Here is a 23,059-nt window from a genome sequence, read left to right as displayed (position 1 = left end):
CTGTTTATGCTTCAACCAAAAGTCCTGTTCTCTTGCCTCCACCATCCCCTTTTTTTTTGTTTTTTCTTAGGGAATATACTATTTCCACGGGACTGAAGCAGTGCAGCAGTCGTTTCACTACAAGGTCTGTTGAGCTGGTCAGCCACGAGACCTGGCTGGAATGCACAAATCCCTAACAGTGACTAGTTTAACTTGTGTACACTTTGTGTCTTGTTGGAATTGAAGAGCAAACCAGTGAGATGTGTAATTTTTGTGCTGAGTTCTGTGGAAGCCTGCAGCATTTCGGGGAGTAAATAGTAAATATGAGTTGCTGTTAGCCACAATTATTTATTCTTAATCATCTCAGATGTCTTTAAACTGATGTGTGTAAAAAATACAAAAGGCATTATCAAACTTCCATAGCTATTCACTGTTGACTGTGATGGAAATCTGGTATTTAGAACTCTTCTTGGGTATGTCTCCATTAGTGAGAAAAGTAAAACACAATGTTGAGTAATGCTTGTTTCTGCCTAAAAGCTTTGCTGCCTTGACAGGTGAAAATTGCTTTAGATCAGAAAGCTTGAACTAGCAAAACAAATGGGCTGATACTTTGCATACAAATCCTTTCAAGTTCCTAAAAGCCTCAAAAATGCCACCCTTGCTCCCAAGTCCCACAGCAGCTGTGTAGCAGCCTCACAACTTGTAGTGACTTCAGCTTCAGAATAATTTCCTTATCAGAGGATGAATGTTTCCACTGCTGAGGACAACAGAATTGCCATTTGTGAAATGGAAAATTTTATTTCTTCAAATAAATCTTCAAATGTGTGAACTTAAGGAAACAAGATCAGGTTGAACTCTAAGATGCCAAAGCTTGTGGGAGAGTTGGTTGTGCCTTTGTTAGATCAGTGATTGCATCTGATCTCATAAAGCAATGCTGAAAAGGGAGAGGAACTAGCAATAATCAGAATTTCTCTGTGGGTACCACAGGTAAATTGTGCCTCTCCCAGCCACTGCTTTTGGGAAGCAGGGGTGCAGGTGGGTGAGAAAAAAAGAGTCACAGGTCACCTCGTTGGGGATTCAGGGAATTTGGGCTCTCAGAGATGAAAGTTATTGCATTTTATAGTCCTTGGTGTGTGTCCATCCTTCTCTTGACAAATACAACAGTTTCCAGCTAAAAAAATAAAGATATCTCTGGTAAGACAGTGCTCATGTTTTTCATATGTGCATTTTTATATGGAAGAATATATATTTCCCATAGATAAAGATATTTTCAGTTTGATAAGGAATTCACACAGCAGAAGGAATTTCTGGCTTTGAACTGCTTGTGCAGATTAATGTAGTCAAAAATTCAAAGGAGGATAAGAGTTTTGAGTACAACAATAAACTGATTTTTTTAAAAAGTATATTTAAGGTTTCCTACCTTTTTTCATCTTCAAAGACAAGAACTATTGGAACGTGGGTTCTGAAGATTATTGTTTTTAAATGGGTTGGATTTTTCTTTCAATAAGCTTTTAGTTTATTCAGGTTGCAAGATTGAATCCTTAATACAAAAAACTGAGGTGGGGTGCTGAATACCTTGTGGACTTTGAACAGGGGGGAGAAACCAAAATTGTTTAGGTCTGATCCTGGCTGCCAGCAAGCAGAGGTGGGACTGTCCATAACCTAGCCAGGGTGTTTTACAAATTTCAGCCTGGTGAGGTGGCTGTGATGGGTGGAGTTCTGCAGGATTTAGGCAGAAGCTGTTTTAATTTGAAGGTGGTTGTCAGATGTGTGCTGAGAGGAAATACACTGAGCCAAGTGGTTTGTAGGCAGGGCAGCTCCCAGTTTGGGGCTGAGGGAACTCTTGTTGATGTTAATTATAAGGATTTAATTTTAGTGAATACTCTTAAAATTCCCTCAATAACTCCTGCTTTAGCTAAAAACACTTAATTAAACTCCAGAATCAGATTTGTTAAGTGCTTCAATTAAAAAGCTTATTAGGCATCATTGACTACTATCTGTCAAGGTGACACTTGAGTGCAGCCATTCAGATATTTGAATATCAGTGGTTGATAATCTGTCCTGGCTGCTGGAGGGTGTCCAGAGGTGCTGCCTCACCTGTGTCACCCCTGCCTGCACAGAAGTGACCTCAGGTCTCTTCCAGCACCTCTGCAAAGAGCCACAGAGAACAAACAAAAAATACATGATGAATCCTTACCAGAGCAACAGATAAAAACATAGGAAAAGAATGGAGTTAGAGTTGTGCATCCAAGTCTAAATTAATTTCCTCTCAGTCTTAAGCTTCTCCCTGTTGATGCTTTTCTATAAAGCTAATCCTTTTCCTTCATAAAAATACCCAAGTGGCAGCAGTGTTTCAGCTCCAAATAGAAATGTTCTCTCTCTTTCTGTGATTTCAGAAAGTGTCCAGTACCTAAATCTAAAGCAACATATTTTTATTGCAAACTGGGGTGTTGAAGTGGGAAATGGTCCAAAGAGTATGAGACTGTGTCTGCATTGCTTTCAGAAAAATTGTCAATTCATGGGATTGGTACCATTTTTAATGAGGGCACTGTGCTGTAGAAGAGCCCAGAATAGACTCTTCACTGCAGTTTTAATACCTTGACTGGGAGCATAATTCACATGGAAGTTGATCACCACCCTCATAAGTGGTAAAAACCAGAGTGAAGACATGTCCTGGAAGATAAAATTAGTAATGCTGTCTTCCATCAGGATAGATTCCTCAATTTCAGCATTTTTCATGGCAAACAGAAATAATGATTTGTGTAAATGTCCAACAGCCTGATATGACTGGAAATAGGATAATAACAGCAACCAGGCACTGGGAAAAGAGCCACTGGAAAAAAATGTTGTATCAAATATCCTGGTTTTATGATTTTTTTTTTTACAGTGGTGGTGTTTTACCATTTTAATTCCACTGCTTTGGAGGTCATTCTAAACAAGTCTCTAATTCAAAAAAGAAAAGTTTGTATGGGTATTGCACTTGCATGAGCCATTAATATCCATACATGAACTTGGGATGAGCCCAGAAAAGCATTTGATTGCAAGTCATGTATTCCAGCTCCCAGTAATTACTAGAATAGCAATGTTGACAGAAGGGTGCCCCTTCCATAGAGGTTTTACTTTTTTTTGTTGTCTTCCTCTTTTTTTTTTATTTATAGCCACCAGCTAAATACCTCCTGCCAGAACTGACAGCATCAGACTATGGGAAGAAGTGTGTGGTCATTGATTTAGATGAAACTTTAGTGCACAGTTCATTTAAGGTAAGTAAATTCAAAAGGGATCTCTTGCAGCTTGAATCTCTCAGTGAATGCTGCAGGAACTCTCAAGCCTCTTAACACTTGAACTCCTCTTACATCCTCTGCCTGGGAGTCCTCATTGCCTCTCCTATGATTATTCATCCTAATTTAGCTCTCAGGGGAGTAACAACAGAGATTGCTTTTTTCATTTTATTTTTTCTTTTTTTGAGAAAAATCACACTGACTGCAGCAAGGCCTGGAATAGGAATTAACTTTGTGAGTTTAAGTATTCCACCAAAGACCTGTGTTTTGGACAGGTCCAAAATTTGTTGCTTTGAAAATAGGGTTTTGTTTTTGCAGTTTAAGTGATGTCATGTTAGTGTGGGAGAATGGAGGATCAGCAAAGCTTTGTTCTGGGTTAGATTTACCTTAAACCAGGAGATTTTGGGCACCAGTGGTGGCTCTTCTCTCTTGCTGGAGGATGTTATTTTCCAGGTCAGGCTTCTGTGCTGATCACAGTAATTGTTTCTAGGTATTTAGTTTTCAGAGCAGGAAGGCAATTACCATTTAGGTGTTGCTGGTGAGTCAGTCATCTTCAAGAAGCAGCTTCTGTAACCCTTCAGAGTTCAGCATGTGGTGGAGGTACAGGTATTTCTTCTCTTGTTTAAGTAGGGCTGAAATTAGGGAACTTCAGAAATACTGAGAGTCTAAATTGGCTTAGGGTGCTGATAGCATTTCTGATTAGTTCATCTAATGCTGATAGTGTCTGCTGATTTTATACATTGATTGGAGAATTTGTAAGAATTAATAATGTTACCTTACTGCTACCAAACCAGATTCACCACTCTTACAGTCTTCTAGGTGCTTGCACTCCATTTTTCACTGCAAGCATCAACTCCACTTTTTAATCCTTCACTTGTTAGTTGCCAGTATTTAAAATGCAAACTTGTAATTCATGTTGTGGTTAGAATTTGGCAGCTGCCTCCCTTTGTTGACTTAAAAAAAACCCTTATATGGAAATACTAGAACAAATATTCCTGTGTCTCAAACTGAAATGAAGAATTTTTTCTGTGTCTTTATTGTGCCTGATGGAATGGAACAATTTATGGTGGGGTACAGGAACCTCCCAGCCTCAGTGCCAGATTTCTGTACCCAGACTGAGCTTGCTCCAGAGAACTTTCCAGGGAGATAAAAACCTCAGCTGGATTGGGAAGGGGGGAGCCATGCCTTCCTACTTGAACAAGAGTCAAAAACAAGAGGGAAAGCTGAATTTAAAAGTCTAATTGTGTATAATAAAAATGAAGCATTAGGCTTATTGTTGCCTGAAAGGTAAAAATAAAGGTTTGCTTTCTAAGTGCTGTGAGTAATTTTGTACTGTGATTGGTTTTTTTTCTGGTTTTGGAGCAAAATGAGATTTGGTTTAGGTAGTTATTATTTTTTTAACCATTTTAAAGAAATGCATGTTTAATGGTTGACACAATTGCAAACCTCTGTTGTAGAACTGAGGTTTGCAGAATGTTTCTTAGCAGGTTCCTTTTAATCCTCCCTTTCATTCAAATAATATTTAATGGGCATTTAAATGATGAGTAGGTATTTAAGAAAAACCAAAATATTTTTCTGCTTAATGATGAGCACTGAATAAAGTTTTGTGTGAGGGAAAGAAAACTGCTCCTTTTTTGTGTGAGGTCAGTAGAGTTGGGCAGAGGTTGGAGTTTCTGCATAATTTGAGTCTTAGGGCTGCAATGGTGTTACTTCAATATGAAACCCTATGATTGGGGGTGTGTGAGAAAAAACCCAGTGCTGGAGGAAATTAATTTACTTGTTTAGTGGCTGCCACTGTCCAAAACCATTGTTTGGGTTTTGTTTCATGAAGGGAAATTCTTCAGCTGAATTAAGACCATTAATTGTCATCAAAAATAAAGATGCATTCCAGCAGAGCAGGGGTTGAACATCTGCTCTGCCTGGATAGTCAAATTACTTTTGTAGTTTTTTAGTTTGTAGGAGTTTGGGGGTATTTTGGGGCTTTTTCTTCCATTAAAACATGTCTGCTCTAACCAGGTAGGTCCCCACTTAAAAGCTGGAAAAGCACACATAAATTTGAGAGTTTTAGTAGAACCAAAAAAGGTTTTATTTAAAACACCTGATCCTTCAGAATTCGTAATTCTGTTATGAAATAGGCTTCATATTTCAAATGCAGATTACATGTTTTTTTGACACAACCAGAGAGGCAGAATATTTAAAGTGCTCTTTATGAAAGCAGCAACATCTGAGGGAGGGTAATTCTCATCTTTTTATGCCCCTGCATATTTGTGAAGCTTTAAGGAGGCACTAGTCTTTCATGTTAGGTGCATATTAAAGGAATAAAGTTTGGGGTTCTTTGGCAAGAGTAAAAAAGGAATAGATAGACAGGATAGTTATCATTCCCATCATAAAACAATAATAGAAGCAAAAAATAATAAATTATTAAATCAAGGAGATGTAAACATGGTTTTGTATAAAATGTATTAAACCACATGCAAGCATGGAATGTAGCCCTATTCAAAACTGGTAGTGAAACACCTTTAGAACATTTTAAATGCTGAAAGTTTTTGGTTTTATTTTTGAACAGAAACAGTTCTAAGAGAGCTGTAGCTCTTCAGTGGAAATGCATTGCCTTTTTCCAGGCTCTGTCTCTGTGCTTCATGTGCACAGTGCCACAAACCTTTACCCAGCAAACTGCTGCAGACTTTTCTCCTCTTTTCCCTCCCTGAGGAGCACAGAACTCCAGTCCATGCTCCTTTCCTTACCACCAGTGCCAAAAAGAAAGCAACATAATAGCCTGAAGTATAAATGGGGAAAGCAAATGTGTGGTTGGAAGTAGTTTGGTTACAAAGTCTGAAGGTGAGTCTTATTTGTTGGAAAAAAGCAAATTTCTCACAGCAAATGTGGTTTTCTCTGGCATCTGGTTGATGTTTCTCCTGTTGGGATTAAATTCTGTGAAAGCTGCAGTTTTATCAGTGGGTTTCAAAACCTCAGCAGCTTGCAGTGACCTCTTCTTTCCCTGCTGCTGCTGCAGAGTATTCCTCTTGCTGAAGGGAGTCATGCATATAAAAATCCTTCAAGTGTGTGCAAGCCTCTTCAAAGTCTGCAGGGAGCTGGCACCCACTGGAAAACTGGTGGCTGAGGCTTCTTGACAGTTCATTTGGGTTTCTTTTTAAGGTGAAGCATCAGAAGTTTTGTGTAGCTGTTCTGTGTCTCTTGGAGCTGCAGAGTATTTTCTCTATCTGAGGGGAACAGATCCCCTCTTTTTTTCCAGAGCAGAAGGGGGAAAGTGCTCAGTGTCAGATAAGAAAAATCTAGATTGATCTGTGTGTATTTGAGGAATTCTTCAGATCACAGCAGCACAGGGGTCAGCAAGAGGATGGGATTCTCCATCAGCAGCTGCTCTGGAGGTCTGGTTGGCAATCCTGGCTGCTCAGGATGAGAGGATTCCATGGAGCCTCTGCTGTGCCTCAGACCCAGCACCTGCAGGTGTCAGATCAAACCTTTTTTTCATTTCTGTGCTCCTGAGAAAGGGTGTTTCCCTCCACATAAATTCTTGTGGTCATTTTGCTCTCCTGGCAGGAAGGTTGTTTGACAGTGGAATTAGCATCTGGTTTATCCAGGGAGTGGGATCAAAGTGCTGCTGGCAGGATCCTCTTTTCCCACCATTTTTTCACAGAGCACCTGTTTAGACTCCCCAGTTTGTGATCTGCTTCTTAAGTCACTTTACCTCAGCTGCTTCTCTGCTTTCTTGGCACACCTCTGCCCCCCTGAATGAGTTTAAAGTCTGTTTCCAGTCCCACAGATACTTCAGGGGCATCTCCTTGGTGGTTCCTGAGATCAGCCTGTTGACTGATCCAAAAACCAGGTGGGAACATCTGTACAAATCTCACAGAGTTGAGTGAAGATGTTTTCCAGATGTTTTTTTGGTAATACCAGTTACAGATGGGGCAGTATCCATGAAAGATACTGGCTGTTAATCAGTCAGTTTAAAGCTGTGTCTGGCAGCTCTGTCTCAGCCATTTCCAGGCTGCAGGTGCTGGAATGAGCTCCAGCTTCAGCCAGGGAAGTTTCCATGACTGTTTTTACAGAGGGGACATAGTGCATGAGCTGTACCTAAGTGTGGTGTCCCCTTGAACCAGTAAACACTGGCAGCAGCCTGTTCCTGCTGTCCAGCCAGGATTAAATTGTGTGCTCCTGGACTGTCTGCAAGGCCACTCTCCTGCTTTCCAAGGCAATTTTACTTGACCAGCAGTTTTTCACAGTAAGTCTTGAGAACTAAGTTGTGTTCAACAGGCTGGAAAAATGGATTCAAGGACTTGGGCAGAGTGTGCCTGCTCTTCCCTTTGGAATTAAAACACAGTTTTACATTATTAGGCTGATTGGTATTGGCAAGTTTAGAATCCTTTAGCTATCCAGCTTCAGTCTTGTTGCAGCTGCTGATTCAGATATGACCACTGGGTGTTACTTTTACCACTGTCTTTTTATTTTTAATTTAGCCCCCAGTTGATGAGTGGCATGTGTGCAGTACACAGTTGATTTTCTTGATGGTCATTTATCCACAAAGACTGGATGGAGGAGTTGATCCAAAGAGATGTTTTCCTGATGAATACACTCAGTGGTAGTGGGGATTATTCAAGCAGTGAAGTGTTCTAGATTTTATGAAGCTTAAAAATAGGAGAGAAGAGGGAAGGGCAGCATCTGGAACTGAGAGCTTCTGCCTTGGGTGAGAGCACACACAGAGTGGAATTGTGTAGTCACTGTTGATTATTAACTTGTTCCTCAGAAGTTGGTGCTCTTCCCTTTTATGCCCCTGAAATTTTCCTTCTGACAATCTTACTTTTAATGCTGATTATCTCCTTGTCATTCCTTCTAGCCAATTAGCAATGCTGATTTCATTGTTCCTGTTGAAATTGATGGAACCATACATCAGGTGAGTGCTGCTTTTTCCTTCAGCATTGTGCCCTGAGTCCCAGAATTTTGTTTTCCTCCATTTGCTGCTTTATATCTGATAATTTCTCCTTCTGCAAAGCATGGAAGCTGTGTATTTTGGAATGCAGACAGGCATCCCTGAGTGGTCAGGTGGAGTCTCTCAGGACTTCAATACTTGACTCTGTCAATTTTAAAACATTTTTAAACAGGAAATGATGTAAGGGTGGGGTTTCAAACATTTCTGCTTGAACACTGCATTTTTCATTCCCTTCAGCACAAATAGGACATGGGTTGGCCTTAGTATTTGTTGGTAGCTCATATACTAAATGCCATTTATATTTCATAAAAGTATAAAGGAAGAATAGACATTTATTCAGTTTTTGTGGCACTCTGTTTAATTTCTGTCCCCTTGTATTCCTGTAAGTAATTCGAGTTCCTCTGATAGGAGTTATTATATACTTCAGCATATTGAAAGATCTGGACAAAATCATGAGGAGATTGATTTCGTGTCTTATTCTTTAAGAACTTCACTTAAGGCTCTAAGAAATGGTTTTGAGTAAATGCAAAACGCCCATAATTTGAAAATCAGTGCCCTCCATGTATCTTGGATTGGTGTCTTTAATCAGTAATCATTTCTGAAGGGTTGAATAAAATAAATTACAGTGCTTCTAGTTTCTCTCTTCAGGCAGACATTGAAGTTCTTGCTGGAGATGAATTAAACAGGTTAATGTGAAGTTGAACATTTCTGATATGTGAACTCTGTAAATGGTTTGAAACTTCTGTTGGGTGTTAGATATTACAGTTAATGAGGAGCAAACCTTCCCTAGATGTGAACAGAAATTTTAAGTACTTTAAATTCTGAAATGTTGTTTGTATATTATCTTTATGGATTATTTCTACTTGGACAAAGAGGTTTGTATATTTTAATCTTCTGCTAATTGATGGATCATAAAGTTAGTTCATCATTTTGTCTGATTTGCTGTGATGGAAACTCCATGTATTTGTCACTCTTAAAATGGTTACTGAATATCAGTCAGTGGACTGAAACATGCTTTAAAGTAATAGTTGTTTTGACAGTTTTCACACTGTGCCTGTTTTATGTAGAAAAATCAATATCTAGGTTACTTCCACCTGTAATGTTCACCAGAGCTGACGCTTATAATATTTAAGTGATGTTTTGGGAGATTTGTGATTTTCAATCCAGATCTGATGTGGGCTGTAGCTGTGTTTGTGTGCTGTGGAACAGACAAATTCTCTCTCCTAAAACTTTACAGAATGCTTTTGAAAGTGAATTTTTGAATGGCTTAGAGTTGTGATCACTTAGCTTGTCAGGATGACATATTTGCATTTGGAAACAAATCCCAATAAAAAGCTTGGGCTTTTTAGTCAAACATTTCAAAAGCTTTTGTTGCTTTTCCATTCCCTGCTGCAAACTCTCAGATTCTTCACCAAAAATGATGCAGTGTAGCATCTGAGATGACTCCATGAGGGGAAAAACAGCAACAAAAAAACCCTACAAACAAAAAAAAAACCCACAAGGGTCCAAGGGGAGTGGGGTTTGTGCATCTCCTTTGACAGAGGTGGGAAAGTGAAATTGGTCTCTGTGCTTTGCTGGAAACTCCCTGCATGATTTTCAAGGAAATTTCTTCACTCTTTGTATTTCAGGTTCTTACCTTCTAAAATAGGTAAATACCTCATTTGGATGGTAAAAATGAAGGTGATTGTAAGGAGATTCTTGAAATGAAGGTGATTTGTGTGGCACACAGAATAGGCAAAGCCTGTGTGTGCTACCTCTTGTAACATTGCTGACATTCAGGAATCTTTTCTTTTTTGTGATAAAGGGCAAAAATGGATATTCTGGCTGAGTCTGATGCGCACTAACGGTGTAGAGCTCTGACAACCTGTTCCCACTCCAAACCTGTAATTCTGAAGTCACTTAGAGCATAAGTGAACTGATCTGAGCAATTCCTGTCATTTACCAGGATTTGTCATCTCTCTAATGCATGTCCATTTTCCTAAGCAGTTTATAAACTCCAAGATTAATCACTGACATTGAGAAATATTTCCAGAATATTCCAGGATATGGGAAATGTTGTGGAACCTCACTGTCCAGAGTGCATATTTCTGTTTTACCAGTGAGCCTGGCACCTTACCAGGCAGGAGACTGACAGATTTTTATTGTCCTTGAACTCTGCTTTAGGCAGAACCCCAGTGGAAGCAAACTGAGAAACACCATTCTAGAGGTGCCCATTTGTAGAGAAACTTGAAATTATATGAGATTGTTCAGATCTCATATACCAAAAAATACAAGTTGTGGCAAATTGAATTGCTGTACTCCTGGAAGAGTTTTGAGATTGACTTACCTAACAAGTTTTTTTCATGGTAAATGCTGGTTGGGTTTTTTTTTTACAGTTCAACAGAGGTCTAAAAAAAAACAATGTCTTTAGTTTGGGGAATTTGCTTTCCCTTATATAATTTATAATCCAAAGGTCAGAAAGACTCTTGGGTTTTTTCATAGGGAGGACAATTCATCATCTTAAAGGATTCTTGGGTAAACGAGCTTCCCTAGATGAAAAACCAGCTTTTCTTAACATCCCTTCTCCCTCTCCCATCTTTCTTTCTCCAGCCTAAATTACCTTATCTTTCAAAATTATTTGTCCTTCAAAGGATTTGGAGTTTAATTCCAATAGATTTGGGCCTTGCATTTGGTGTCCAAAAGTAAAGAGGGCAGCCAGGAAGAGTTTCATTTGGTTCTATTTCGAATTTTATTTTTAAATATAATTTTTTAATTGAGTAAAACTAATTTTTGAGTGGTTTTTTTTTGGGGGGCGAGGGGGGAGTTAATTCAATTAATTGCTTATTTCTAATTGTTTAAAGAACATTTGGCATGTATACTTTGAACATAATATGCACTTTTTTTTTTTCTTTTTTTAATGATGGTGGGGGGGAAAGGCTGTTTGAATAATAAATTTCCTTCCTGTAAAGCACAGAATTCCTGCATTTTCTTGAAGAGGGCTGTGGCCTGGTTCAAGTAATCCAGGATAGGCTGTATCCATTCTAACTGGCCTATTCTTGGTTACTTGCACTGGGACACAGCCACAAGTGTGTGACCCAGGACCACGAGGGACACGTGGGATTTTCTGCTCACTGCTCAGAAGAGACATGGAACAGGAGATTACAGGAGTTGGAGTTGTCATGGGCAGATTTTTCAGTCATTACTTAAAAATTTCCTCATTGCAAAGGTGGTTTTGGGATACAGTTCTATGTGTCCTGTTAAGTGGATTGAAAATGAGCTGGGTTTGTCTTTGGGTTTCACAAACACTGAGTCTCTGTAGGTTGAGGCTGCTTTGAGGTATAGAAAATTCATGTGGAAGTATGAAATGCTTGGAAACAATTAAAGATAATTGCTTGTGTTCTGCCATTAGCAGCTGCAAGAATCCTGTGGAAACATGCCTAGTGCCTGATTTGTGCTTAAAATGTTGAGTAGGGTTCACTTTAAATAAATAAAAAATACTATATTCCTCTAAATTTTTGCTGTGATAAGGAAAAAGATTAGTGAGAATGCAACCAAAAAAAAAAAAAGGACAGATTTTTTTTTTTTTTTTTAATGCCCTAAAGACAGTATATAAATCTCAGAAAAGTGCCAGGAGCCAGTTAGTCTAGAGATTTCAACTGAAGACATCAGGCAATGGAGGAAAAAGCCAAGCCACAAATAACCATGCAGCATTGAGATTCAAGTCCAGCCACTGACAAAGTAAAGGGGAAAAAATTCCAAATGAGAAGGAAGGGGAGAAAAGAGCTGCACTGTCAGCTGAAGAAAGCTTTTTATGTGAAGTAAACCAAAGAGATTTTGTAGCCCAGGATACCAGCACATTTTGGAGTTACTTCCAGGGTCTAAGTAGAACTTCTCAAAGAAAACTTCAAGGAGAATAACTATCCAGAGTATTAAGATATGTTGTTCTGCCAAAAAGAAATAAAAAAACTAAAAAAATGTTGTTTAAAGAAAAATGCAAAGGAATTTGGGCTTTTTACAGAAGGAAAAATTTGGTGAGACTTCATCTTAAGAAATGGCATTTATTATTAATTAGGCATTTAACATGAGAAGCAAATCTGTTGGCCAGATCCCAGCAGGGAAAGATTTAAGGCAAAGCAGCAGGAGAAACTCAAGTGGAGGAGGCTGTGAGTGCTCTGTGGATCAGGAGAGACCATCCAACTAAAAATGCTGTGTATTCACAGCTAGTCCTGAATTAGGTGCAGAATTAGAGCCCTGAAAACATCCCAAGTGTTTATTGCAGAGGCTGGCAAATGCAGGGCAGGCTGTGGCTCAGAGCTCTGGGCTTGATTTACTGAGTGCTCCTGATGGAGGAGCTGGGTTGTGTTGCAAGCAGCAAAGTTCAGACCCTTGGCAGGGAGTTTGTAATTACATTCCAAGTGGAAATACTTCACTGACAGGGGCAGAGATAGGGATGGACAGCAAAGAGGAGGCTCCTTCTGCTGAGCTTTAAAAGGGGAATTAATATTAAATTCCAGCACTTACTCTCCAAGAATGCTGTTAAGACTCTGGGGTGCCCCTTTTGTGCCCTCAAATATATGTGTAGGAATAAAATTTAAGGCTAAAGAGTTGAGAATTTAATTATTAACTTGGATCCTGCTGTCTTTCCTCTCACATCTGGGAAGTTGGATACTCTCTGGTTACCCAGATGCAGAGGGACTGCAGCTGTCTTTCTGTCTTTAAAAAAATTCAAAGGTGGAATTTGGAGAGGAAATACTACAGCCCAACTTTGTGTAGAAAGAATTAAATGAAAAATTAATTGTGTTGTTACAGGAGAGGAAATTACTTAGTTTATGCCTGGTGAAATACAGGAAACATTGCTGTAATTATCTGGAAAGAGAGTGGTGTTGAAGTACATCTGTTAACTGTCTTTAATCCATAAAATGTCACAATTGTTTGATGGGTTAGATGCTGTTGTGGTTGTTTAAAAAAAAAATCTGGGTTATAAATTGTTATCTGTATCAAAGTTTGAATGTAATGCTTATGGGGCCAGCAGTAGTTCAGATAAATTTCATAGAAATAACTTAAAAGAGATAAAGACTTCATGGTATCATCTATATGCTTTCTGCCTTAGTCATTAAGGTGCAGCTCCATCCTATGTGATTTAAAAAATACTTTCCTTTCAAATTTAGGTTTTCAATTTCAATTACACAGTTTTTATTTTTTCTTCTTTTGCTGAAGGCTTTAATTGTTATACTTGAGTTCAAGCTGCTGTTTCCATATTTTTCTCCTTCAGGCTTTTTTCTCTGGGTACCTTGATTTTTATTTTTTTTTTACCTCTTATTAATAGGAATCTAGTAAAATACATACAATTAATCTAGTTTTACATATCAAAGAATGAAATTCCTGAAATAGCATCAATCTTGCATTTCCTCCTGAATTCAGCTCTATGCCAAACTTCTCCACTTGAAATTTCCAGCATTAGTGATTATTTGCCAAACAAAAGAAGATAAAATGCTGCCAATGTTTTCTCTCAAACTTTTAATCTAACTGCAAACAAGACAGATAAATATTTTTCAAGCAGACTCCCCTCTTCAGCTTCTATATTGTGAGCTGTTTCCAAGCTTTCTGAGCAGCAGATTCCTTGTTTTGGTATCTTCTGTGAGCAGAGAATCATCCTGTGTGCTCTGAAAGGAGAGGCAGGGAGGTTTTAGTATCTGCTAATCAGGTTGTGGACAGCAGGCAGCCAAGGCAGTGCTAAAAGGCAGGATGCTGAAGAGGAGAGAAATCCTGGGAATTTGCCATCTTTTGGCAAAGTCCTCTGTAGGAGATGCTGTAGATTTTGTCAGATTTCAAACCCAGCATTTTTAGACATCCTGCATGGTGCTGTGAAGATTTTTGGTGAAAAATGTTCTCTGCAGAGCTGGAGGGTTTGATCACTCTCCCTGGTGAGTTGTGGTACTTAGCACCTGGAATTTCAGAAATGAAAGAATCAGCCACAGAATGAAAACAGGTCCCTGTTGTGCAATTCCTGCTGTCACAGAGGCTTCATCAGATTTATTCCTTCTGTGGAGCTCTTCAGCTTTCCAGCACCAGGATGGCTTTGGTGGAGAGATCCAAATCCTCACTTCTTGAGGAGCCCTCCTGTCTCCCTTGGCCTTTAATGAGATTTTTTGAGGAGCTCCACTGCTGATGCTCAGTGTCTGCAGTTGTACAATCAGCAGGGGCTTGGCAGCCCATGTGTGCCACTCTCTCATTATTGGATCTCTACTTTTATCTTGCATACTTCTCTTTTTCCCCAGCATTTCATTTGAACTGCTTCCCTGTTAACTTTCAAGTGCTGGGATTGCAGAAGTGGTTTTGTTGGGTTTTTTTTGTTGTTGTTTCCTTGGGCACCATCTGACCTAAATGCCATTATCATTCCAGGTTTATGTATTGAAACGACCACATGTGGACGAGTTTCTTCAGAGGATGGGAGAGCTCTTTGAATGTGTACTCTTCACAGCCAGTCTAGCCAAGGTTTGTCCCTCTCTTCATCTCTTTAACCCTTATGGTGCTGCTCAGTGGACTTTTGGTTGGGTTTTCTATGGATGATTATTTCCACAGTTGGTACTATCTTAATTTTTCCCCTTCTTTTCTGCTTCTTTGTCTGACAGTGTGTACTTTGTCTGCTAGTGTGTGGGTAAGTGTTTCCATGGTAACACCATCACATATGGGCTTGTCTCATAATGTAGCCTCCATGCATTGCTCATGATGCCAATATGAAAGGCTCACAAGTTACCATGGTTATAGTGAGAAATTAGAACAAATAGCAGAGCAGCACACTAAAGCTGGGCATGAAATAAAACACCCAATTAAACCCTGGCCACACCACCAACCAGTGACTCAGAAACTCACTGGAAACTGGGAGCCACACTTCTTGCTCTGGTGAGGTGCAATTGCAACCTGGAGTTAGAAAATGAGGCTTTTTGCCAAGCTTGAAAGGTCCCCAGGAATATTTTGTGCCCTGTGGTTCTGCAGTAGCAGTAGTGGCTCATAGGTAGTTTTTGTGGTAGATGTTACAGTAGTAGACTGATCTGGAATTCTTCACTTCCTTCAGTGTATTGTATTTGTGGTGTCTTGTTTGTAAAATGATATTGGTTGTTTCTGAGTAATGATCTAGCATAGCAAGCTTTTGCTTTGGTGTAGAGGTGGTGGAAGGGGACAGGACCCTGATCTTCTATAAAGCCTTTTTCCCCTGCATTCTCTTTACCACATACTGCTCAGTCATGTTAAAAAAATCCTAAATACTGCCCCAATTTCATACTGAAATTATGTGCCTTATTTCATAATCAAAAGATGATTGATTTCAACATCAGGGTTTTTTCTTGGTTTAAAGTACAGGAAAATGCTAACTCCTGTTGTGCAGTAATAAGATAAAACTACCATTTTCAATTGTGTGGTTATTCATGTTTGAGTTTATTTGGATATTTCTTCTTGGTCAGTTTATGTAAGTTGTTGGATTCTAAGCTGTGCCTCACTTTAAGTATCATCTTACATATAAAATGTGAATTTTCCTGGTATTGTACATGAAAATTTTTATTAATAACATCTTTGGCTGATCTTTTTTGGCCTAGTTAAGAGTCTTGCTGACCCAGCTGCTCCAAGGGCATCACTGGCAGAGCCACATCAGGCTCAGATTTGTTCACTGCAGTTTATCTTCAGAGGCACATGGAAACAAATCAGCTGGGGAAAAGCTTCATATTGATTTCTATTAGCATTGGCTGGGTTTATGGTAATGGTAGGTGAGATCTCTGGGTCCATCAACCTCTAGAAAACTCTCAGGATAACTCTAAGTTGGCCCTGAGAATAAAGCCCAATCAATAAATCAAGAAAACATTTACAGTGCAGGTATCCTTCTCTAGAAAGATAATTGTCCTACTTCTGCTGTATCTCTTTATTAATCACTTCAGGTTTACAGGCAAGTGAGTTAATTACAAGGAGCAGGGAAGAATATGGAGAAAAAGGGCATTTTATCTGAAACTGTGTCCCTTCTTTGTCTGGCTCTGTGAATCAGCCTTATCTGATGGATGCTAACTTGATGTTTCTGATTCTATTTTTAAGTATGCAGACCCAGTAGCTGACTTACTGGATCGCTGGGGTGTGTTCAGGGCAAGGCTCTTTAGAGAATCCTGCGTTTTCCACCGAGGGAACTACGTGAAGGATCTGAGTCGGCTGGGCCGTGAGCTGAGTAAAGTTATTATAGTAGATAACTCTCCTGCATCTTACATCTTCCATCCTGAAAATGCAGTAAGTATTCAGAGCACTAGAGCAGAACTTCATCTCTCTGGCCCTTGCCCAGGTTTTGTGATTCACAAAATAGAGTTGTCAGAGCGCTGGCTTGTGTCAGGTTCTGTTGTTTTCTTAGTCCTGGTGGGTTCTGGGGTTCACTGCCAAATGGTGAAGGGCATGGGCAAAGTGATCCTGACAGATGTCACAGCCATGACTGCTCGTGTGCTCTGAGCTTGGGCTGCTGGCTTGGGCTCCAGCAGTTTTGAGAAATACCAAGTGGAGTGGAACCTGAAAAACCAACCTAGCTCTAAGAAACAAAGCTGCCCTGCAGCACAGATTGTGTTCTGTGGAGTAATGATTACAGAAAGAGTGGTTTGCTTGCACTTCTTTAGGTACTCCCATCTTTTTCACTGAGTGAATAATATTGTATTAGGCAAGATAATTAATACTTTATTGATTGCTGCTGAGATCTGTGTTTGTGGGTAAGGGAAAGAAAAAAAAGTCAAGATCCTGTTTTGTTGTTACACCCCTCTCTCAATTATTTCTGTCATAACTCCATAATTAGAACTGTTAGTCAACAAGTTCATCAAGGTCTAGGAATAAGGATAAAGGGCAGGCAGCAGTTCTGTAGGGGAGAGCAGTGAGGAGCAATGTGCATTTCTGCTGTGTGTTTCTATCAGCTCCAGGAGCTCTGATGGAGAGGTCTGGGGTGCTCCATCCACTACAGCTGCTCACATCTGCTTTGGCTGCCAGGGGAGAAGTTGGAACTCTTAGATCTGCTGACTTTTAGGCAACCAGGCTGTTTGCTTTGATGTTTTTAGGCTGCCTTCTTTGTGAACTGTTAAAATCAGTGTAGGAAATCTTTTATTAAGAACACTGCTTTGCACAGTCCTGCCTCTGCAGAATAGCTTTTTTTTCTTTTTTTTCTTTTTTTTTTGTAACATGAGCAATTTATCTTCCAGCAGTCAGCTTTCAAGTTTAGATCCTAATATTGTGATGCCCTAAGTGATGTGGTGAAAACATTTTTCTGGTTGGTGCCACATATGGTTTAAAGCTGCCATTTGTAATAACCAGGACCTGCAGCTCTAATTTATGTTCTTGGTTAAAATGAAAAACCTGATCCAAGATCATCATTTGCTATCTCAGAAATGGGTGCCAAGAAAATAATGAGCTGTAGAAATTTGGGAGATGAAATTAAGGGCCTTGTCAGAGTGGTTTAATCATGTATAGAAAAGTGCTGCTGGCTGACTGATACTCGAGTCTCTGCAGAAACCAGAGCTTGTAACAAGATCCAAGATAGTCTTGGAAAGACCTCAGTGTGCTCCCATAGTGAAGGTACACAGAACACATTCCCCAAGTCCAGCCCACATATTTAAGAAGGGTTATTATATGTGTTGTTTTCTGAACCCACCCACAAGATCTAACATTTTAACCTCAGCAATGTTCTGCCCTTGCAGTTAAACATTTCCTCCAAACCCCGTGCCAGAAGGGGTTGTTGCTGCCTGCCTGTGCCTGGTGACTCACTCTGATAATTCTTAGAGGGGGGAAAAAAAAAAAAAAGATTTGCCTGTAAATAAAGTGTCAGTGCAGCTTCATAACCTGTGCCTGCCTCCAGTCTGTTCTGGATACCAAGGAGGCAAAGCAAGGAGAGCTGCCCAGTGTGGGGTCATGTGGGTCACCTGGCCATGCTGGGGAAGGTCACCTGTCCTGCCTGGGCTTGGGGTTGAACCTGCTGCTCACCTGAATGGTAATGAGTAGCTAATTGCCATGATTATTGCAGCATGATGATGATGGTGGTTACAGAACACCTACACAGACAAAACTCACGTGGCTTTTACATCATGAAACCCTCTCAGTGCTTGTTGGTTGCTTTGTTTCAGGTGCCTGTGCAGTCCTGGTTTGATGACATGACAGACACAGAGCTGCTAGATCTTATTCCTTTCTTTGAAGGACTAAGCAAAGAGGAAGAAGTTTACAGTATGCTTCATAAACTCTGCAACAGGTAGCCCTTAACTCTGACTGACTCCTGCTCCTAGATTGCAGTTGCTAGAGGCTGTCTCCATCTCTTTCAGCTCTTTCAAATGTAAGCTTTGGGGAGGTCACCCCTGTCAGAAGTGCTACTCTTGATCTTCCTGTTACATTGGACACGAAGGACAATCATGAGTGATGCTATTAAGCCTTCAGAAGCCTGACTCCTAAGGTCATGTGTTCAGACTACTTTTTTAAAGGAAAAAAAAAAAAACAGAAGCTATTTTAAATGGGACTCTTTTAATTAATTTCATAAATGGACATCTTTTACTGGATCAGCTTTTCTTAAAACATGCCAAAAAAAGAAGCTTGTATTTCAGCAGTTGAATTTCTCTCCCTTTCTTCCCCTCCCACTATGCAGACAATTTTACCCCCCTGCTTAGAGCAGTTGACCTGACTCTGAATTTTTTCTTACAGAATGAAGTGCCTTTTTGAATGTTATTTTAAGATAAAAATTCATTTTTGTATAAGACGTATTTCCAGACATCTTTTAGTCTTGTATTGTCTAAATGCTTTAAAAGGAAAAAGGAAAAAAAATTTATAGAGCACTGTAATATATAACAAAGGAAAAAGTTGAAACCAAGATGCTGGGTTCCTGTCTCCACGATGACATTGAGTTGTGTTACACTTTGTCATGCTCAGAAGGTTCAGGCATTCGTGGGAGGGGTGAACTGGGGTCATTAACGTGGTTGTTTCACTGATGAGGATTTTGGGCACAGTTTTAAAACATATCTGCAGTTGTTTGAGTATTTAGGGAGTGATGGAGTTGAGGAAATGAGGTGGCTGATAGACCTAAAGCACCTTTACTTGCAGGCAGATGCTGTTCTGCTGTCTCTGCTTACGCACAACTGCCATGCCTCTTCTTTTTTGGAAAACCATTCTCTTGGCAGAACTGCCAGGAGATCTATTTATTAGTTTTAAGAGTCTTTTCTCAAAACAACCCATCTGGGTAAGCTGGATCTACATTGAGCTGTTTGGAGTACTTTTTTCTTTTAATTGCTGCTACTGTATACTCACCAAATGGAGTTGACCATCGGCTGTTACACTGTTTTTGCCACTGTGCCTGTGCTATGAGACATTTTCTGTAAGCTGCAAACTTGGGCAATAAATAAAATGCAGGCTTCATAACCCACCCCCATGGATTAATCCATTGGTATCTGATATACCAGAGAACCCAGTTAAAGGTGACCTGTAAAGGAATTTTTTAAATTTTTTTTTTAATTAAGATGAAGCCCTCTCCTTTCTTTGATACGTGAAAATGCAGGAAATATTTTACCCACACCTTTGATCTGTATTTCTTTTTCCCCAAGGTGTAGGGTACAGATTAGGAGCTGTATCAAGTCTTGCTGGAAGGGCAGAAGTTACTAGCCTAGACTAAAATTGCTCTTCTGGCTTTGGAGTTGAGTTAGACTCATCTCTGAATCTGAAAGCCTGCTTAACATCTTCTGCAGTGCCATAGGTACCTTTCAGATGAATGATTTTTAAATATTTTGTGCCTTTGAAGAACAAGGCACATCTTTTTTTTCCCCCTCCCTTTCCAGTGTCACCTTTCAATTATTGTCCACAGCAGAAATCTGCAAACATAAAAAGTTCAGCTGCATTTGGCTGTCATCAGAGAAGACTAAATGGACTATTTGGTGCTTCTAATTAGCCTCGTGCTAAATTCTGAATTGTAGATCCCCTTTGCCTTTTCTCTTTTCCTCAAAAAGTCCTGATGACTTGGGGAAAAACAAAACAAACAAATTTCTTTGCGATGGACTTTGGGGCTTTTGGACTTTGTGATCCTTGTCTCCAAAATGTTGGTGAAGCAGCTTAACAAATCCATCTGAGAGGGGCAGGCCAGTCTACACAGGCAGCCAGTGGGTTGTGGTGGGTGCAGTATCAAACTGAGCCCCCCTTGCAGTGCAGCTGTGCTCCAGCTGTGCCCCAGCTGTGGCTGGGCCCAGGGGTGCTGGAGGCAGTCCCATCACACCCCTGAGTCTGTAGAGCATCACCCTTTTTGTTTCTTAACCAGCTGGCATCACCTTAGTACTGTATGAATCTGTGCCACAACAAAAAGACAAACTGTCAAGTTTAAAAATTCAAAATTAAGGGAAAAAAAAACTACTTTGTTTAAAAATATAACAAAAAAAAAGAAAAAAAAAAAAAAAAAAGGACGTATGGATTCTGGTTAGTCCATTAACGTTTACTTTCAGTTTAAGATGGTTTAATTTTGTATTTGACTCCAGAGTAATGAAACTGTAAGCTGCCAAAAAAAAAAAAAAAACAAAGTTGTTCTCTGAGCAGTATTTTCAACTGTGCCTGTGGCTCCTGGGCCCCAGTGCAGTTTGCAGGGAAGCATTCAGGTTGTAGTTAGTCGTGCAGGTATGAGAGGAATGGCTGAAGAAATGCAAAGAGTTTTTAGCATCAGACCAAACAATCAGACAGTGAGTGAATAACCCACGAGTGACAGTTGTGAGCTGTGGGACGTGAGACAAACCACGTCACCCGTGTGCATCTCTGGAAGCAGCGATTTCATGAACCAGTTGCCTTAAGTCTGTGAATGAATGTTGATTATATTATTAAAGTGTCTTGTATTGTTTTCAAATCCACATAGAATGGGCAACTGAACTTCTGCACCAGCCTCTGGAGGTTCTGATGATGTTCTGTACAACCATACTTGTACTGTATTATTTTGGCTCTTAAAACCCCCAAATTTTAAAAAAAAACAACTTACTGTAACTTAGTACAGCATTAAAATGACACTTGGTGACAATACAAAGACAAAAAAATTTAGCACAGCTTTGATCTCTGCTAGTATTAAGAGTATTTTCTATAAGTTCTGATCAGTTCTATTTTTTTTTAACCTACCCAACTTGTATGGAAATAAAACTCAGAGTGCTCTGCAATCAGGTTTGGACTCCCCTGGGTATTCCGATTTGGCCAAAGGGATCAAACTGTCACAGTTGTTTATTTTAACACTATCATCATACTTGAAATTTCAAGTGTTGAGTTTGTGTGGATATACATACACTATATATTTAGAGTTTCTAGATTCTGAAAAAGCAATAGAGTTCTGTCCATAAAGTCAGACAACGAGTGGAATGTTTGTAAAATTTGCAATACGGGTATTTGATTGTATTTTAAATACAAGATTTTAAGAAAAAAAATCAAATAGGAAAAAAAAAAAAAAAAAGACCAACAACTTGTTTCCTAAATCTCTTGCATATTTTGAAGTGCAGTTACTGCATGCAGGTCACCAGGGCTGTTACAAACCCTGGGTTTCAATTCTATTTCTGGATATTATAGAAATATTAAAAAGTCTTTTCCCAATCATTCTAAGGAGATGCTGCCTGGCCTGAAGTTCTGTTGTCCTTTTTATGTTGGGTTCAAAAACGGTTTTTTGCCTGTATGGGTATTTTTAAATCAAGCTGTAAGGCAGAATGCCTTAGACCCTTGAAATCCAACGGGAGTGTTAACAATGAAATTGCCATTTGTAACCTTAGGGCTGTGCGCAGAATCCTTGCCAGGCTGGGCATGGGGAGATGGTGGCAAGTGTACAATATTGCTGTGTTCATTTAGGTAGCTTTGGAAGAAATAATTTGTCTCTTTGTTTCGCCCTTTTTTTGGTCTTTATTAAAACAGCAGAAGTTTGTACGTGGAAGAAACTCAACACCTGGAGACGTTTTGGTTGTCAGTGTACGCAATCACTTTTCTTACAGCATGATTTTGATTAGACTGGTTGGGGACAATAAAGTATCTAAATGACACTGGTGTGTGCTGATGTTGCAGCTTTTGAAATTTCAATGTATTTAAAAAAAAAAAAAAAAAAAAAAACAGAAAAAGAATCTGTAGCTCTGTGACTTCCGAAGGCGTTAACCCTCTGTTGGACAGATTGTTTTTAACCTAATAAACCACAGGTCCGCACAGCCCTCTTTGTACAACAAAAACAAGTTTGTGCCTCTGATTCCAAGGTGCTGTGATGTTTTTTTGCCTTTGTGGGGTGAGGAGGGGCAGGTGAGACTGGTGTGGGGCAATTGCTTCAAAATCTCTGGGCTAACTATGCAAAACCAGCTGTCAGTTTTCTGTTTCACATGATGTTGTAAAATCCCAGCTGACTCTCTCTTTATTTCTTGTTAAAGATCTATTGGGAGCTCCTCAGCAGAGGAGTAAGCAATGGAAATGTTTCTTTCTTTCTTTTTTTTTTCCTTTTTTTTTTCTTATGATGGAGCTGTTTACACTTTGATGCAATGAACAATCCAGCAATACTTGAGAAACACTACAGATACCATATGAGTGTTTGCAGGAGAGAGGAGTGTTGTCAATCAGGTATTGAATGGTTTCTTTACTGTCACAAATAAAAAATTTTAACAATATAGTTACTTGTGCATGTAATACTTCTCTGGGAAAAAGCATTTCTGCACTTCTTCAGCAAAAGGGACTCCACTCCTGCCAGTGCACATCCATGTTAGAGGGTAAAATCACCCATCTCTGTCCCACCCTCCTCCCCCTCTCCTCTTTCTCAGTGCAGGACTCCTCAGTGGCTGCCCTGGCACCTGCTTGTGCAAACAGAGCTGATGAACTGCTGATGAACTCTGCTAAATAAATTGGTGGCGACTCT

General features: G+C 39.6%; 1 protein-coding gene across 6 annotated transcripts in view; it reads left to right on the top strand.

The window, feature by feature from the left end:
- The window catches only part of CTDSPL (CTD small phosphatase like), a 77,739-nt gene extending 54,925 nt beyond the window's left edge, over nt 1-22,814 (top strand). For 4 of the 6 annotated variants that reach the window (XM_056484621.1, XM_056484620.1, XM_056484618.1 and 1 more), the window contains 5 exons: nt 3,138-3,239; nt 8,113-8,169; nt 14,587-14,679; nt 16,264-16,449; nt 18,312-22,814. In XM_056484621.1, the coding sequence (XP_056340596.1) occupies nt 3,138-3,239; nt 8,113-8,169; nt 14,587-14,679; nt 16,264-16,449; nt 18,312-18,437 (564 nt within the window). In that variant the 3' untranslated portion in view covers nt 18,438-22,814. Of the gene's footprint in view, nt 1-70; nt 125-3,137; nt 3,240-8,112; nt 8,170-14,586; nt 14,680-16,263; nt 16,450-18,311 lie in introns of all 6 variants that reach the window. The other 2 variants (XM_056484619.1, XM_056484616.1) reach the window with 1 other exon arrangement.
- The last annotated feature ends 245 nt before the right edge of the window (nt 22,815-23,059 follow it).

This window comes from Oenanthe melanoleuca, chromosome 2 (assembly GCF_029582105.1).
Source record: "Oenanthe melanoleuca isolate GR-GAL-2019-014 chromosome 2, OMel1.0, whole genome shotgun sequence".
NCBI lineage: Eukaryota > Metazoa > Chordata > Aves > Passeriformes > Muscicapidae > Oenanthe > Oenanthe melanoleuca.
Note: the sequence above shows the minus strand (reverse complement) of the source record. Positions and strands in the feature narration are given on the sequence as shown.